We start from the raw sequence: 18,378 nt of genomic DNA, 5'->3' as shown, positions 1-18,378 counted from the left end.
CGCGCAATTGTCAGTTAAACTAGTGCAGTGCTGTATAGCAAAAAAATGGCGTAAATTGCAATATCTATACCATAGTTTGTAGGCGCTATAACTTTCACACAAAGCAATCAATATACACTTATTGGGATTTTTTTTACCAAAAACATGTAGCAGAATACATTTTGGCATAAATTTATAACTAACTTTGAGTTTACTATATATTTTTTATAGCCGAAAGTAAAAAATATTGTTTTTCTTCAAAATGTTTGGTCTTTTTTTGTTTATAGCGCAAAAAATAAAAAGCGCACAGGTGATCAAATACCACTAAAACAAAGCACTATTTGTGTGAAAAAAGGACGTAAATTTCGTTTGGGTGCAGCATTGCATGACCTCGCAATTATCAGTTAAATTAGTGCAGCGCCGGTAGCAAAAAGAGGCCTGGTCAGGAAGGGGGGTAAATCCTCAGGAGGGGAAGTGGTTAAGAACAAGTCACAACAGTTTTTTTTTTACAACTTTGGGATTGCTAAAAATCCAAATGACATTGTGTTTACATAGTGTATGTGAGCACTTGACCCCTGCACAATAAAAGTATTGTCATCCAGATCCAATACCATCCTGGGGATCAATCTTGGAAATCTGTTTTATTTATTTTTCTAAGATTCTATTAAATAAATAGAGTCTTAGAGACCACATTACATCAGCATTCCCCCTTACATCGTGGTACGCAGCGTTCCCCTTTACATCAGAGTTCCCCTTTACTTCAGGGTCCACAGATTTCCCCCTTGCACTGTAAGGGGGAATCCTGCAGACTCTAATGTAAGGAGGAACTCTGTGGAATCTTGTGTAAGGAAGGGGGGTTCCGATGACCAGAGACCCCTTACATCACGGTCAGTCTGCAGAAGTCCCCTATACATCAGGGTCCGCTAACACTGTAAGGGGAAACCCTGCAGACTCTGAAGTAAAGGGGAACTCTGTAGAATCTGATGTAAGGGAGAACTTTATGGACTGCTATTTAAGGAATTACTCTGTAGACTCTTGTGTAAAGGGGACATGTCTGCAACATTCCCCCTTACATCAGACTCCACAGATTTCTCCTTTACATCACAGTCCACAGTGTTCCCTTTTACATCAGGATCCACAGAGCTCTCCCTTGCACTGTAAAGGGGAACCCTGCAGACTCTGATGTAAGGGGGAACTCTGTGCTGGGTTATATTAACCTGATCTTCATGTATAAAGAAGATTTTTTTTGGCTTTTGTTATACCTTAAGCACAAAGCTAATCACACTAGCTATATGTCTGTAGCTTAAATATTGATATTTTCAGTGAAAATGGTAATTTTGGCTAACGTTTTGAACTGTCAGTAAATAATTTGGCTGTCATTAAAGTGGTTGTAAACTCTGTTTTTTAATTTTACCTACAGGTAAGCTTATATTAAAGCCTACTTGTAGGTAAAATGAATATCTCCTAAATGTGCACTGTTTAGGAGATATTCTCTCTTAATTTAATCTGGCACATGCACTCTAAAGGAACGGCATACCCGTACCGTTCCTTCAGAGCTGTGTGCCATGGCCTGGGACTCCCATGTGTATGCGCAGGAGTGACGTAATCGCAGCCCGGCCTGTAAGAAGGCCAGAGCTCACAAACCCGGAAGGAAGATGGATGAAGATGGAAGCCTCTACAACGGTGACAGCGTGCCGCTGGAGGGCTTCGTTCTAAGGTAAGTTTTACATAATGTAATAGTGCATTATGACATTACCTTGCAGGGGACTTTTTTTGTCTGTTGTTTACTACTGCTTTAAGTTTTTTTTTTTTTTGCCATATCAGTCATTTTCACTTCGGGAGGTTGGCAACCCTGATGGGGGCCACATGATAACCTTACATTACATTTGCATACTTGCCAGTCACTGACATTTTACTAAACTGTCCTGGATTCTAGACCATGGAGATAGCAGCAGCCTGCAGTGGGCTAACTCTACAATCTGGAATTAAATCTCCCCTCTCTACCTTCCGCTGCTTGTGTGGGTGTAATGTGTATTGCTGTAATCCTCACCAGCCCTCCTCTCCTGTCCATCTCGTGATGGAGAGGAGGACTGGTAGGGATCGGAGCAATACACATCCCGCCCACACAAGCAGCAGTAGTAAAATGCTTCACCTCAGGGCAAGTGCCAGAAACTGTTTCGGGGAAGGTAGAGGGGTGAGATTTCATTCCGGATTGTGCGTTTATCTCTTTGACTGCATGCCAGAACAGGTAAGATCTATGCCAGCAGTTTACCTTTTTTTCAGATTGTAGATTACTGCTGCTTGTACTGTGCCTTCCTGACCCACCCACATTGTGCCCTCTTTACTCCATCTGTAGACACACACAGCGCAGCATGGCCCCACCTCCCACTACCTCCTCACAGGATTTGATTGACATCAGCAGGAGCCAATGGCTTCCACTGCTGCCTCTGTCCTGTGAATACAGGGAGAAAGGAGAGAGCCACTACAGAAAAGCACAATGCTTGATTGAGTTAGGACTAAGTATTTAGGAGGTGCAGGGGGAGTCATACAAATGCTGGGATAAAGTAAAAAGTGTAGCCTTTACAATCACAATCACTTTAACTTAATAATTGGTAAAAATGTTTAACTGCTCTGCTCTCCTAGTATTGGGTGCTCTTTGTTTTAGTCCATTACCTATAGAAAATGTAAAAAAAATTCTGATGTTTAGCGTTAGTTGTAGAATGCTGCATTAAAAACATTTGTTTTGTCGTGTTTAGCTTTTTTGCATTAGCTTTTTTCAGCGTTTTTTTAAATGTTTTTTCAGCGTTTGCGGTTTTTTAGCATTTTTCAGCTTTTATCAGCGTTTTTTCATTTTATATTTAAATCTTTTTTTAAATTTTTCATTACAAAGGGAAATAATAGGAAAACTCAACAGTATAGCATATTCATAAAAAACACAAACATTTCATCTACATCCGCTGCTCATTTGTTTGTGCATTCCATCCCATAATTTTAACACCTCCTGTGTCAAAGTGCTACTAATCTCATCTATAATACGAAACTTTCGTGGAACCCAAATAGCCTTCTCTAGTCGTGCTATACCTAAAATGCCCTCTATTTTAACCCAACTTTTCCCCTGCGAATTAAATGTACAATCTACCACTCGTGACAGTATCACTGCAATATAATAATTCTTAATATTGGGCAAATTTAATCCCCCTTTCTCTTTATTATTACACAAAACTTCATAACTAATTCTCAGTTTCTTATTAGCCCATATTTAAGTATTAGTTTTTTTATTATCCCAAAAAAGGATCTTGGAATGTGGACCTGAAGCATATGGAATTTATATAACATTTTTGTGACTATCACCATCTTAACCAAGTTTATATGCCCAATCCAGGAGACCCTACCCCTTGAGAGTCTTCTCAGCTCATCCTTTATTTCATTTATTAATGGAATATAATTTACCTGATATATGTTCTTTATAGAAGGGGTTAGTTTTATTCCTAAGTAACCCAGATCCTTCTCTATCCATGTGAATGGAAAATCATTTTGTAGGATCTGGCTTCTTTCTTTGAAACATTAATATTCAAGATCTCTGACTTTGAGGGGTTTATCTTCAGATTTGAAAGCTCTCCATATTGTTTTAATAATCTCATTAAATTAGGTAACATTAGTCCAGGGTTCACTATATAAAACAGCATATCATCTGCATATGCTGCTACCTTGTGAACTATCTCTTCTATCTTAATTCCCCTGATATCTACACTGTTTCTTACTGTTGCCAACAGAGGTTCCAGGGATAAAACAAATAACAACAGGGATAATGGATATCCCTGTCTGGTACCATTACACATCTTAAAAAACCCTGAGAGGGACCCATTTACCTTAACCGCTGCTCATGGAGTATTATAAAGCTCCTTTATCCATTTTAACATCCTAGCTCCTATTTCCAAGACCTCTCTAGAGTATTTATCATAAACCCCCAATCTGCCCTGTCGAAGGATTTTTCGGCATCAATCGACAGTAAAATTTTCAGTGACTTATCTCTCTTCCCTTTTTGAAGAAGGAGCAATGTCCTTAAACCATTATCCTTCCCCTCCCTACCTAGGACAAATCCAGCTTGATCTAAATGTATCCATTCTGGCATCAACCCTTTTTACCTAGCAGCTAGCACTTTCGCAAACAATTTTGTATCTGTATTTAATAAAGATATTGGTTTATAACTAGCGCATTGTGAACTATCCTTTCCTTCTTTCAAGATACTTGTTATATGTGCTTGGAGTGATTCCTCTCTTACTCCCATTCCCTCTCCTAAGGCATTCATGTATGTGCAAAGTTTCGGGATCATTAAATCTTTAAATTTCTTGTAGTACCCCACCATAAACCCATCGGGTCCTGGGCTCGTCCCTCCTATTGTATTCTTCAGGGACATATTAATTTCGTCTTGGGATATCGGTTGTTCTAGAGTTGCTAATTTTTCTTCTGATATTTTTGGCAGGTCTGCAGCCTCTAAATAATCCTGTGTTTTCTTCCTCTTTACATCCTCTGTGCCTTCCTATTCCTTTAGCCCACAGCATACAGTCTACTATAATAATTTGAAACACATTAGCGATGTCGGTGGTGGAATAAACCAGTTCTCCTTTTTCATCTTTAATCTTTTCAATATAATTCTTCAATTTCTTTTCCTTTAGTCTTTTCATCAGGTATTTTCCTGGCCTATTCCCTCTCCGATATCTTTTCTTTGAAACCCTGTTAATTATCTTCCTTGTTTCCTGTTCCAGTAGGTCTTTTAGCTCATCTCTTTTCAGTATAATCTTCAAGTATATTTTTGTATCCTGTTTATTTTTATGTGCCTGCTCCAAGACATATAACTCCTCTGTCACCTCTTTTATTTTTCTCTCCCATTCTTTCTTTTTTTTGGCCCCTAATATACTCCTTATATGTTTCCCAAATAGTGGCCACCAGGGGCGGACTAACCATTTAGTCACTTGGGCACTGCCCGAAGGGCCCAGGGTCAGTAGGGGGCCCCATGAGATGCCCCTGGTACCTTTCATAGGCTTTTTTGGGTGTGGTTTGAGTGTGGGAGAGGCTACCGAGAGTTCTTTGGTTTCATTTAACAGGAAAAATTGCTCTATTTCCTCCCTCAACCTTCTTTCTACCTCAGGGTCCTGTATAAGCATCTCATTTAATCTCCACAACTATACCTTCAGCTCTTATCAGTGTTAGAGCATTTTTACAGCTAAAACATTCTCATGAAACCCACTAGTTCTGTTTTTTTTTCCAGCCAAACAACGCTCCTGCCAAAAAACGCTGATTAAGGCCTATGTGTGCATGGACTCATAAGATAACATAATGGGAAGTTTACTGTAGAAAAAAATGCCAGAAGCCAAAAAGAGTAGCTGTAAAAATGTCCATTGTGCATGAGTCCTTAGTCTGCAACAGACCTATATTTTTTGTCCTTTTGAGTCAAATGTCTGGTGCATTTTTCCTCATCTACAATTTTGGGGCCGGGGGTAAAGAGGCTGAACAAAAAGAGTTTGCCCATTTTGCAAAGATATACCTGGAACACCTGAAGTCAAGAGTGCAAAAGAGTAGATAGGTCAGGAGTGCATAATGTGCACAGGCCAAGAGTGCATGATGCACAGAGTGCAGGAGTCAGTAGTGTATAATGTGCAGAGTACACAAGTCAAAAGTGCATAATGCACAAAGTGCAAGGGTCAGGATTGAATAATGGCTTTCCCTCTCTGAGTACGGATTCTGAAAGCCAGAAAAAAAGGTGCCTGCACAATGCAGTGTTAGCATTACTTGGCTCGGCTTTGGGGGGAGAATTTTGGGGATGCTTGTTTCCTGGGAATAGACCTCTGAAAGTGGGGACTGTCCTTCAGAAAAGGGGACACATGGTAACTATATTCTGCAGAAAAAGGTCCACTAGCTACGAGGCACCCAACAACTAAATATTTTAGTAAAACAGTACAGGTTACCTCACTTTCCACTGCCTATGATTGGACAGAGCAGATGCAGAATACTTAGATCATCTTTCTGCTCAGCCTGCTGTCATCTCCTGTCAGCATGCTCCTTGGGTATGCACCACACCTGATTGGATCTCAGTGCTGCCCCTTTCCCACTTCATGTTTTACTATACGGGGCATTACAAGAGGTTCATACTAACTCAAATTCAGCTACACAAAATAGTTTCATTTTTACTTTTAATGACTAAATAACTGTATTAAATGATGTTAAGTAGTCACCTGAAATTATATGTAAATCTTTTCTATAAATGTCAGTGCCAAGCTCACAGGAAAAACTGGATTTTTTCTACATACTTACCTGTAAAATCCATTTCTCTGAGTACATCACGGGACACAGAACAGGCTATCTATGACTATGTAGGCTATATGCCACCCAGGGGCGGACTGACAACTCATGGGGCCCCCGGGCAATAGGGGATCATGGGTCCCCTGTGTCCTTGCCCAAACTCAAAAAAGCCTATGAAAAAGGTACCAGGGGCATCTCATGGGGCCCCTTACTGACCCCGGGCCCCTGGGGCAGTGCCTGAGTTTCCAAATGGTCAGTCCGCCCTTGATGCCACCTATACGTGAATGGACATTGGCCACCAAATCAGAGAGGAAGTCATCCCATATATAACCCCTCCTACACAGGAAGTACTTCAGTTTTTGTAGCAAGAAATGAAATTCCAGAAAGAGGGGCGGGACCACTGTGTCTCGTGATGTACTCCAAGAAATGGATTTTACAGGTAAGTATGTAGGAAAAAATCCAGTTTTCTTTATCGTACATCACGGGACACAAAGCAGGCTATTCATGACTTTGTGGGATGTCCTAAAGCAATAAAGAATTTTGAGGGGAGGGTGACACCATGATAGCCACCGCCAACAATCCCACAAGACCTATTCGCAAGACGTTGTGGCCAAAGGCAGAGTCCTCTGCGGCTCTCACATCCACCTGGTAAAACCTTGTGAATGTATGAACTGAAGCCCATGTAGCGGCCTTGCAAATCTGAGCAACTGATGCCTGATGGCAGATCACCCACGATGTCCTTACACTCCTGGTAAAGTGTGTTTTCACCCTAAAGGTTGGGACCTTACCCTTCAAACTTGAATGATCAACTGGTGGATCCAATGTAAAATAGTCACCTTGGATGCTGCCTACCCCTTCCTGGGCCCATCAGGTAGCACAGGGCTTGAAATTTCCACTCGCCTGCTCGCCAATGGCAAGTGGAAATTATGGTGGGGGCAAGTGTCCCCCCCAGGGCCATCTTGCTGAGCAGGCTCGGAGCTCAGGCTGGATCTGTCATTGGCACTGGGAGCTGTCAGACTGCTCAATAGCTGAGCGCAGTGAAAGCAAAGGAAGGAGTGTGTGCTGTGCTCTCTGCCTCCCCCTAGAGTGCAGTACCTGGATCTGTGAGTGAACAACAAAGTACTGCAACTTTTTATGGGGGGTGTGTGTGTGTTTGTGTGTGTCTGTGTATGCATGTACAATTGTACATATGTCTGTGTGTATGTACATGTGTGTATCTGTACATGTGTCTGTTTGTATGTACATGTTTGTGTGTGTACGTGTACATGTGTCTGTGTGTGTTTGCATGTACGTGTGTGTGTGTGTATGTACATACATGTGTCTCTGTGTACATGTGTCTGTGTATGTATGTACATGCGTCTGTGTGTATGTACATGCGTCTGTGTGTGTATTTCTGTGTATGTACATGTATCTGTGTGTATGCGTGTCTGTACGTGCCTGTGTGTGTATACATGTGTCTGTATGTGTGTGTGTGTACATGTGTCTCTGTGCATGTGTGTACATATTTCTGTGTGTGTATGTACATGTCTGTGTGTGTGTACAGGTGTCTCTGTTTGTGTGTGTTTGTTGGTGGCGAGTAACTCTAAGGTCTGGCTAGTAGCTCAGGACTTGAAATTTTAAGCCCTGAGGTAGCACAAAAAGAGCCTCCGACTTCCTGACCTGTGCTGACAATTTCAGGAAGACCCTTATAGCGCGTACCACATACAGAGTATGCAAAGATTTCTCTCTTGCTGACTGAGGCCTAGGAAAGAATGAAGGCAGAACAATGTCCTGATTGAGATGAAGACTAGAAACCCCCTTTGGTAAAAAAGTCAGTTGAGGTCGCAACAAAACTTTATCTTGATGCAAAACCAGAAATGGTTCAAGAAAAAGCTGCCAGCTCCAACACCCTTCTTGCAGAAGTGATTGCCACTAGAAACAAAACCTTTTGAGTCATCAGAACCAGTGGAATCTCCCTTATAGGTTCAAATTTTGGTTTCTGCAAAACCTGTAAAATCAAGTTCAGGTCCCAAGGACATAAAGGTAACTTGATAGGAGGAGCAATATGCATCACTCCTTGCAAAAAGTATGAACCAAAGAGTGAGATGCAATGGGTCTCTGGAAAAAAAAACAGGTAATGCTGAAACCTGGCCCCTAATGGTACCAACAGCCAATTTCTTCTACAACCCTAACTTAAGAAATTACAGAATTCTACCAGTCACATATTTTCGTGGGTGCAGTTTCCGGACCTCACACCAGGAAATGTAAGCCATCCAAGCTCTGTAATAAATTTTCCTGGAAACTACCTTTCTAGCGCTCAACATAATGGGGATGACAGAATCTGCTACCCCGTCTTTCAGGAAATGGGTTTCGATAGCCATGCCGTCAAATTTAGCGACCGTAAAGCTGGGTGCAATATAGATCCTTGAGCCAGCAGGTGTGGCTGGCACGGCAGAGACCACGGATCATCCACTGACAGTTTTACTATGTCTGCGTACCAGGAGCTCCTGGGCCAGGCCATGTCAATCAGTGTCACTGGAACTAATATCACCCGAATCCTGTGTAAGAGATGTGGCAGTAGCTGAATCAGAGGAGAAGCATAAATCAGAGGAAACTGGTTCACTAAGGCATGTACCCCTGCCGCACGAGGGTCCCTTACCCTGGAAACAAAATTGCTGTTGTTGAACCTGGATGCCAACAGATCTATGTTCGGGTAACCCCATCACTTGCAGATTGTTGCAAAAACCTCCGGATGAAAAGCCCATTTCCCTGAAACCAATTGGCGGCAACTGAGATAATCCGCTTGCCAATTCTCTATCCCCGGAATGAACACTGCTGACAAATTTGGAGCATATCTCTCTGCCCAGATCAGAATGTAATTCACCTTCAACTGAGCCCCCCAACTCCTGGTACCCTCCTGGTGGTTGATGTATGCCACTGCTGTGGCATTGTCAGACTGAATACTTACTGGCCAACCCTGAAGCCTGCATGTAAAATACCTCAGAGAAAGCCTCACTGCCCGGAGCTCCAGGACATTGATAGGTAGAACCCTCTCTCGTGGAAGCCATGTTTCCTGAACTGTGGCCCCCTCTAGGACAGCCCCCAACCTGAGAGGCTGGTATCGGTGGTTACCAGTTTCCACACCACCAACCAAAAGGATCTCCCTCTCTCCAAATTCTGAGTCATCAACCATTAATTTAGGCTTCGCAGTACCACGGGAGACAAAGACATACGGTAATCCAGAGCCAGAACTTTCTTGTCCCAAACAGTCAGAATGTTCCTTTGCAGCAGTCTGGAGTGGAATTGGGCATAGGGAATTTCCTTGAATGAGGACACCATCTTCCCCAGCAACATTATACAGAGGCGAATTGAAGGATACCTCTTGGCCCTTGTTCCTAAGGGCGTAACGTTTCCTGGAGGCAGAAATACTTTTGCCTTAACTGTGTCTAGGACCATCCCCAAATATTCCAGGCTCTGTACTGACTTCAGGGCCGGCTTCTCAAAGCTGAGCACCCAGCCCAGCTGCTCCAGGATCTGCATTGTAAGGACTGCATCCTGCTTCAGACCTGGCACCGACTGAGCTCTGTGCAGCAGATCATATAGATAACCTATGACCGATACCCCCGAGTTCTGAGCAGGTGTTTGTGGGAGAGCACTCTCAGTCACTGCTGTCTGCTCTACCCCCCCCCCCCCTCCAGCACTCAGTGGAGCACTGGACTGTGGACGGAGAAGGAGCTGCTGGCACAGACTCTCTGTGGCTCATGAAGAGGCTGAGCCAGGTGCCACTACACCTGGGGTGGATCCCAACTTTGAAGTCGGGATCTTTTCCCAGCCTGGACCAACTGAGTGAAGTCAACTGACAGTGGGCTTCAGCACACTGTCAGCTGAAAATGGGTCACAAGAGTGCAGAATGAACTGCACTTCTGTGATCCACAGGAGAGGTAAGGCCAAAAGAGCTTTGGCTGTACTTCTCTTTTAATTGATCTTTTGCCATTGTGGTTTTGAGTGCAGGTAACCCCTACTTATATATATATATATTGTAACAAGGTTAGCTCGGCAGCGGGTGTGTGTGACCCCCTGGATGGGTGCACAACACAAAAAGATAGGCACAGCACAACAATAGTGGAGGTGAAAACAAACAGGTGCAATTTATTTACAATATTTACAGAAAAAATGATAAACAAAAAGAGACATCAAAATAAATCCTGGCCAACTTGGCTACTTACTGCAACAACAGCTTTTCCCTAGCTACCCACTAGGTACAGCCTGCTGCTATACCTAGTTGCTAGTACTGGGAGGTTAACCACACAGGCTTTGGTCTCTCTGCACACAGATAACAGGTCAGCTCCCCAGACAGTTCAGGCACAGATCTGGTTCCAGGGTGGAGCAACTCCCTAAGCACTCTGGGAAGCTTTATACAAGTGTTAATGAGCCCACTACCTTCAGCTGGGCTCATTATCTCAGTGCTGAAGGACTCAGCACTTCCCTCTAGTGGTACAAATCCCCATAAACCCTGAATCTCGGACAAATATATCGTCCATCCAGGACGCAACCAGGTGATTTCACCTGCCTACTGTCACATACCCCCCCCCTCTTGTTTCAACCTTGGGGTTGTAACACCAGTAGCCAGGCAGGCATGTACCCGGGATAAAGCATCCACATTTCCCATCTGAACACCGGGGCGATGCTTCACCGTGAAGGTAAATTCCTGTAGGGCCAGAAACCACCTATTTACCCTTCTATTGGTCTCCTTATTTTGAGCCATCCATTTCAAGGGAGCGTGATCTGTGATCAGGTCAAAATGTCTGCCCAGCAGATAGTACCGAAGGGAATCTAGGGCCCACTTTACCACTAAACACTCCTTCTCAATCGTGGCGTAATTTTCCTCGTGAGACTTTAGCTTTCGGCTGAGATAGATTACCGGGTGCTCCTCCCCCTGCCAAACCTGGGACAGCACTGCTCCTAAGCCAACATTGGATGCATCTGTCTGGACCACAAAGTCTTTTGAGAAGTCTGGTGAGTATAGGACTGGCTGGCTACATAAGGCCCTTTTTAAAGACAGGAAGGCTGCTTCAGCCTCAGGGGACCACTTAACCATGACAGACTCCTTCCCTTTTGTCAGGTTGGTTAGGGGTACTGCCATAGAAGCAAAATGGGGAATGAATCGCCGATAGTAGCCAGCAATTCCTAGAAAAGCCCGTACCTGCTTTTTGTTATTTGGGCGTGGCCAATTCTGTATTGCTTCCACTTTGTTTATCTGAGGTTTTATTACCCCTCTCCCAATAGTGTACCCCAGGTACTTGGCCTCCTCCTGTCCAATCGTACACTTCTTTGGGTTGGCCGTAAACCCAGCTTTCCATATTGAGTCTAGCACAGCCTGAACTTTTGGCAAATGTGAGGCCCAGTCTGCGCTATGGATAATCACATCGTCCAAGTACGCTGCAGCATACTTCTGATGGGGACGAAGAATCTGATCCATTTTTCGCTGAAAGGTGGCCGGTGCATTCTGTAACCCGAACGGCATTCTTTTATACTGGAATGACCCTTCTGGGGTTACAAATGCAGTCTTCTCCTTTGCTGACTTAGCTAGGGGAATTTGCCAATAACCTTTCGTCAAGTCTAGTGTTGTCATGTACCGGGCTGCTCCCAGTCGGTCAATTAGTTCATCTATCCTTGGCATGGGGTAGGTGTCAAATTTTGTAACTTTATTCAACTGTCGAAAGTCGTTACAAAATCGCCAGCTCCCATCTGGTTTGGGCACCAACACTATGGGGCTGGACCAGTCACTTTGGGACTCCTCTATCACCCCCAAATCTAGCATTCTCTGTACTTCCCCACGTATTGCCTCCCGTCGAGCCTCTGGGATTCTATAGGGTTTCAGTTTTACTCTTTCACCCGGTGGGGTGATAATGTCATGCTCCACCCCCGAGGTTTGTCCCGGCAGCTCAGAAAAAACCTCTGTGTTGCGGAGCACAAACTCTTTAGCCTCCTGTTTTTGAATTGTAGACAAGGTGACTGCTATTCCAACCTCCAGAACCAAGCAGTTAGATGGCGCTGGTGACAAACCCTCAGCAACTAGGGATTCCCTGTCCCTCCAGGCCTTTAGCAGATTGATGTGGTAGATCTGCTCCGGTTTCCGCCTTCCTGGTTGTCTGACCCTGTAATTCACCTCACTCACTTTCTCAATCACCTCGTATGGGCCATGCCATTTGGCCAGGAATTTGCTTTCAACCGTAGGGATTAGCACTAGCACTCTATCTCCTTCAGCAAACGACCTGGTCCGGGCCCCCCGATTGTACACCCTCTGCTGCGCTAACTGTGCTTGGGACAAATGTTCCTTTACGATAGGCATGACCTGGGCAATTCTATCTTGCATTTGGGCGACGTGCTCAATCACACTCCGGTGGGGAGAACTCTCACTTTCCCAAGTTTCCTTGGCGATATCTAACAGCCCCCTTGGGTGTCTCCCATAGAGCAACTCAAATGGTGAAAACCCTGTGGAGGACTGGGGTACCTCCCGGATGGCAAACATCAAATAGGGTACTAAATAATCCCAACCCTTTCCATCCTTATCTACCACCTTCCTTAGCATTTGTTTCAGGGTTTTGTTGAACCTTTCCACCAACCCGTCAGTTTGGGGATGATACACAGAGGTGCGCAACTGTTTTACCTTGAACAGTTTGCAGAGCTCTTTCATCACCCGGGACATAAAGGGGGTTCCCTGGTCCGTCAGCAGTTCCTTTGAAATACCCACTCGGCTGAAAACGAGGAATAGCTCCTTAGCTATTGTCTTGGCAGAGGTATTTCGGAGTGGAATTGCTTCTGGATAGCGGGTGGCATAGTCGAGTATGACCAACAGGTACTGATGCCCCCTAGCGGATTTCACCAGCGGACCTACCAAATCCATGGCAATCCTTTCAAAGGGGACCTCAATGATGGGAAGAGGTACCAGTGGACTACGGAAATGGGGCATAAGGGCCGACTTCTGACACACAGGGCAAGAGGAACAGTAATTTTCCACCTCCTTAATGACCCCAGGTCAATAGAACCGCTGCAGTACTCTTTCCCGTGTTTTCTCCGCCCCCAAATGACCCCCAAGGATGTGTCCATGGGCCAACTCCAACACCAACTTCCTGTAAGGTCTGGGCACCACCAGTTGCTCAATGGTTTCTTCTGCCCCCTGAGCAACTCGATAGAGTAGGTCCCTTTCCACAAGGAAGTATGGATAAGCAGCAGTTTTCTCAGGACTCACTAGTTGGCCATCTACTTTTACTACATTTTCCCGGGCTTTTATCAGCGTGGGGTCTTTCAGCTGTTCGGTGGCAAAATTTTCCCTATGCACCTCTAAGTCCGAGAAATCCAAAACCGGCAGATTTTCATCTGAGGAGCTGGGCTCCTCCCCAGTTCCTTGGGTCTCCCCAGCTAGTACCGACAAGGGGAACTTGGGAGAGACCTCACCACACTCAGACGCTTTCTGGGATTCACCTTCCTGGTCTGCAGGGGAGACAGTGGGGGGGTCAGAACAATCCCAGAGTTCCCAGAATTTTGGAAAATCCCTCCCCACAATGGCATCATGTGGTAAATGAGGTACCAATCCTACCTGATGAGACAGGTTACCTTTGGGGTTCTCAAAAAACACAGTAGCCACGGGATACTCCCTAGTGTCCCCATGCACACAAATCACTGCCACCTTTTTATGCCCAGAGACCTTTGTAGTGACCATCTCCTCTCTTATCAAGGTTACCAAGCTACCTGAATCCAGCAACCCCACAATATTATTTCCATTAACAGTCATTTTGCACAAATGTTTCTCAGTGCCCGGGCTGGCCGTGCATACCACTGTCGCAAACAGCGACTGACGTCTATTGCTCAGAAAGTCACACTGCATAGGCTCATCCACCACTGGGCAATTAGCTGCAATATGTCCCTCTTGCCGGCAGCGGTAACAAATAATTTTTTTCACCGCTTCTTGCGGCCTTGGCCTTCCTGGCCGCTCTTGCCAGACATTGGGTAATACTCCCACCCTCTCACTCTCTCCACCCTCACCCCTTGTAGTCATCTTACCCGCCGCTGGGGATGGTCTGGTCTTAGGGTGGAAAGTCCGTGAGTCTCTGAAAGAGGAGGTCAGGTTCTCAGTAGCCAAGTATCTCTCCACTAGATCCACCAGCTTGTCTGCAGTTTCTGGGTCTCCATGGCTGACCCACTTTTGAATAGTATTAGGCAGAGACCTTAGGAACCGATCCATGACGACACGTTCCACAATTTTTGGGGCGGTCAAAGTCTCTGGCTGCAGCCACTTCCTGCTCAGGTGAATGAGATCATACATCTGTGACCTGGGAGGTTTCCCAAGCCGAAAAGTCCAATTATGTACCCGCTGAGCACGGACAGCGAGGGTAACACCCAACCGGGCCAAAATTTCCACTTTTAGCACATCATAGTTTTTGGCTTGGTCTGGCTCCAGGTCATAGTAAGCTTTTTGCGATTCTCCAGTTAATAATGGGGCCATCAATCAAGCCCACTGTTCTTTAGGCCACTTTTCCCTTTCAGCAGTCCTTTCAAAGGTGGTTAGAAACACCTCCGGATCATCCTCTCCAGTCATTTTTGGCAATAAACGGCCCACAGAAAATGATGGTGTTTTACCAGAATCATCACCAGCCTCAGTCTGCTGCCTCTGCTGGAGCTGCTTCAAAACAGCCTCAATTTGTTTCTGGTGTTTCTGGTCCTGTTGCACCAGCAATTCCCTATGGCGGACCTCTGCTTGTTCCAAGGCCTTCTGCTGGGCTGCAATGCTCTGCTGGAAACTTGCATTTGCCTGCTGTTGATTGGCATTTGCCTGTTGTTGATTGGCATTTGCCAGAGCCAACTGTCTGATTATCTCCTCCATGCTGGCCTTTAGTTACCACAACTGCCCGCCGTCCTCCACCATATGTAACAAGGTTAGCTCGGCAGCGGGTGTGTGTGACCCCCTGGATGGGTGCACAACACAAAAAGATAGGCACAGCACAACAATAGTGGAGGTGAAAACAAACAGGTGCAATTTATTTACAATATTTACAGAACAAATGATAAACAAAAAGAGACATCAAAATAAATCCTGGCAAACTTGGCTACTTACTGCAACAACAGCTTTTCCCTAGCTACCCACTAGGTACAGCCTGCTGCTATACCTAGTTGCTAGTACTGGGAGGTTAGCCACACAGGCTTTGGTCTCTCTGCACACAGATAACAGGTCAGCTCCCCAGACAGTTCAGGCACAGATCTGGTTCCAGGGTGGAGCAACTCCCTAAGCACTCTGGGAAGCTTTATACAAGTGTTAATGAGCCCACTACCTTCAGCTGGGCTCATTATCTCAGTGCTGAAGGACTCAGCACTTCCCTCTAGTGGTACAAATCCCCATAAACCCTGAATCTCGGACAAATATATCGTCCATCCAGGACGCAACCAGGTGATTTCACCTGCCTACTGTCACAATATATATATATATATATATATATATATATTTAACATATTTGTAGTTTAAATTACCTAGATGTGAAACAGGTTTACTTTCCCAGTGGTGGCCAAGGGATGAATGATAGAATAGCGTGCCGTACAACTGAACTCGACCCTCTTCTGCTCAGGCTCCTCTCCAATACTGAAATTTTTTTGTCTAAATTGACAGACTATGAGCTTTTCACAGTTTGCATTAGAATCTGCAGGGAATTAAATAGAGCCCCCTCATTTCCTGGATGGAGGACATCCATCATTATCTAGATCAGTAGTCTCCAAACTGCAGCCCATGGGCCCTTTGCTTGGCTCTATCTGGCACTCAGGGTACTATTTCTCCCACTGACACCAACAAGGAGGCACCATTTCTTTCACTGGCACCAACTATGGGGCATTTTTCCTTCTGCTGACACTAATGATAGGGCACAGTTCCCCCCACTGATATAAACAATTAGGTACTATTCCTCCAACTTTTACCAAAGATGGGGCTCTATTCCTCCAACTAATACCAAGGATGGGGCACTATTCCTTCCTCTGATACCAATGATGGGACACTATTCATTCCCCTGACACCAATGATGGGGCACTATTCTTCCCCAACACCAATGATGGGGCACTACTGCTCCCACTGTCACCAATGATGGGTCACTATTCCTCCTACTAATACCAATGATGGGGCACTGTTCCTCCTAGTAATACCAATGATGAGGCATTATTCCTCCTAGTAATACCAATGATGAGGCATTATTCCTCCTAGTAATACCAATGATGGGGCACTGTTCCTCCTAGTAATACCAATGATGAGGCATTATTCCTCCTAGTAATACCAATGATGGGGCACTGTTCCTCCTAATATTACCAATGATGGGGCACTGTTCCTCCTAGTAATACCAATGATGAGGCATTATTCCTCCTAGTAATACCAATGAATGGGGCATTCTTCCTCCAACTAATACCAATGATGAGCACTATTCCTCCCACTAATACCAAAGATGGGACACTGTTCCTCCAACTAATACCAATGACTGGACACTATTCCTCTTACCACTGACTATATGCACTATGTCATTTTTTTTTACTACTACTGACGCTGGGACATTTTCTACTCCCACTGGGTACTCCAGCCCTCCTAAAGTCTGAAGGACAGTAAACCGGCCCTTTGTTTAGAAAGTTTGGAGAACCCAGATCTAGATCCTTCCTTCCCAGCCTTACAATTCCTGGCCTGGTTCCTTTCATTCATTGGATTTTAGTCCTATGAATAATGGAGGCACAACATCACACGTAGGTGTTATCTAGGGTGGTCTGCATGCAGATGCAGCCTGCCTAGGAACACCCACTCCTCCAGACTGGAATCTACCCATCAAAGCAAAACTCCTCCTGATATTTGCATAATTCCCCCCAAGAGCCAACCTGCTACTTGCATCATAGCTGATGGCTGTTGAGAGCAGTACTGAGGCAAGTTGCTGTGATGCTTTTAGGAAGCTATATACAGATTCCTGCTGGCCTCTCCCACCAGCCATGATCTGTGTGCATTGCACAGAGAAGCACAGAAACCCAGTGATGCGTGTGTGTTTAAAAAAGTGTGAAAACTACAACTGACCTATGCACAGGGAAGAAATTAAGTAATTATAGAAGTTTATTACTGTAAGGACATCAAAATTCTTAACTGTCAAATGGACACCCAAAGCTGCAATTTCATTCTGTATGAACTCTTTTTGTGATCTGTGAAACATACTTTACTTGAAATTGTGTAAATTGAATTGATGGTTTTAACAAGTTTCCTTTTTTGCAGGTTGTGCCCTTCCAGAGTGCAATACTCGGGGGGGTCACAGATGGAAAGAGAGTGACTCTACAAGGACAAGTCCACAGTCATGCTAAGAGGTATGTTACTGAGCAAAGGCAGAATGAGTATTAAAGAAAATTGAGGGAAAGTGTAGGTTGCCACTGCTGACCTCTCCTAAAAATGCTAATTCCCTGGCTTTCTTGTTGATGGTGGCTTATATATTTTATTTTGTCACTGACTCAAACAAGTTTGGAAATCAAAGTGGTTTAAAGCCAAGAACCCGAGTGTCTTATAACTAGAGATGAGCGAATCGAAGTAGGCGAAGTGGAATTCGTTTCGAATATTAGGAAAATTTCGATTCGCGTCGAATCCGAAAATAAGCAGACTTCGGATGCGCGAATCGAAATTTTTCCTAAAATGGCGGCGACATGTGCGGCGACGGAGCGGGGATGTCTGGGAAGGCGCGCAGACAAGGCGCGCTGACCCATAATGCATTCATTCATGACATGTGATCGCATTAGCCAATCAGCAGCCAGCCAGCCAGCACAGTGTAATGGTCGAGCTATAAATGGCAGCCATTTTAGAATTCTCCATTTGCCTCCAGTCATTCAACAGAGGCAGACCTGGCTGTATGCAGGGAGAGAGTTAGGGACAGAGAAACGTTAGTTAGGGCCACAGAATCGTTACTTAGGGCCATAGAAACGTTACATAGGGCCACAGAAACGTTACTTAGGGCCACAGAATCGTTAGTTAGGGCCACAGAAACGTTACTTAGGGACACAGAATTGTTACTCAGGGACAGACAGAATTGTTACTGAGGGATACAGAATTGTTACTGAGGGCCACAGAAT

General features: G+C 44.8%; 1 protein-coding gene across 2 annotated transcripts in view; it reads left to right on the top strand.

The window, feature by feature from the left end:
• Positions 1-18,378, top strand: part of LOC149447863 (galectin-4-like) — an 86,724-nt gene that overhangs the window by 20,055 nt on the left and 48,291 nt on the right. For both annotated transcript variants that reach the window (XM_089651984.1, XM_089651983.1), the window contains exon 2: positions 17,537-17,625. In XM_089651984.1, coding sequence (XP_089508110.1) covers positions 17,537-17,625 — 89 coding nt within the window. The remainder of the gene's footprint in view (positions 1-17,536; positions 17,626-18,378) is intronic.

Source organism: Staurois parvus, unplaced genomic scaffold (genome assembly GCF_062004578.1).
Source record: "Staurois parvus isolate SC_StPar_1 unplaced genomic scaffold, SC_StPar_1.0 ptg000668l, whole genome shotgun sequence".
In the NCBI taxonomy this organism is placed as follows: Eukaryota; Metazoa; Chordata; class Amphibia; order Anura; family Ranidae; genus Staurois; species Staurois parvus.
Note: the sequence above shows the minus strand (reverse complement) of the source record. Positions and strands in the feature narration are given on the sequence as shown.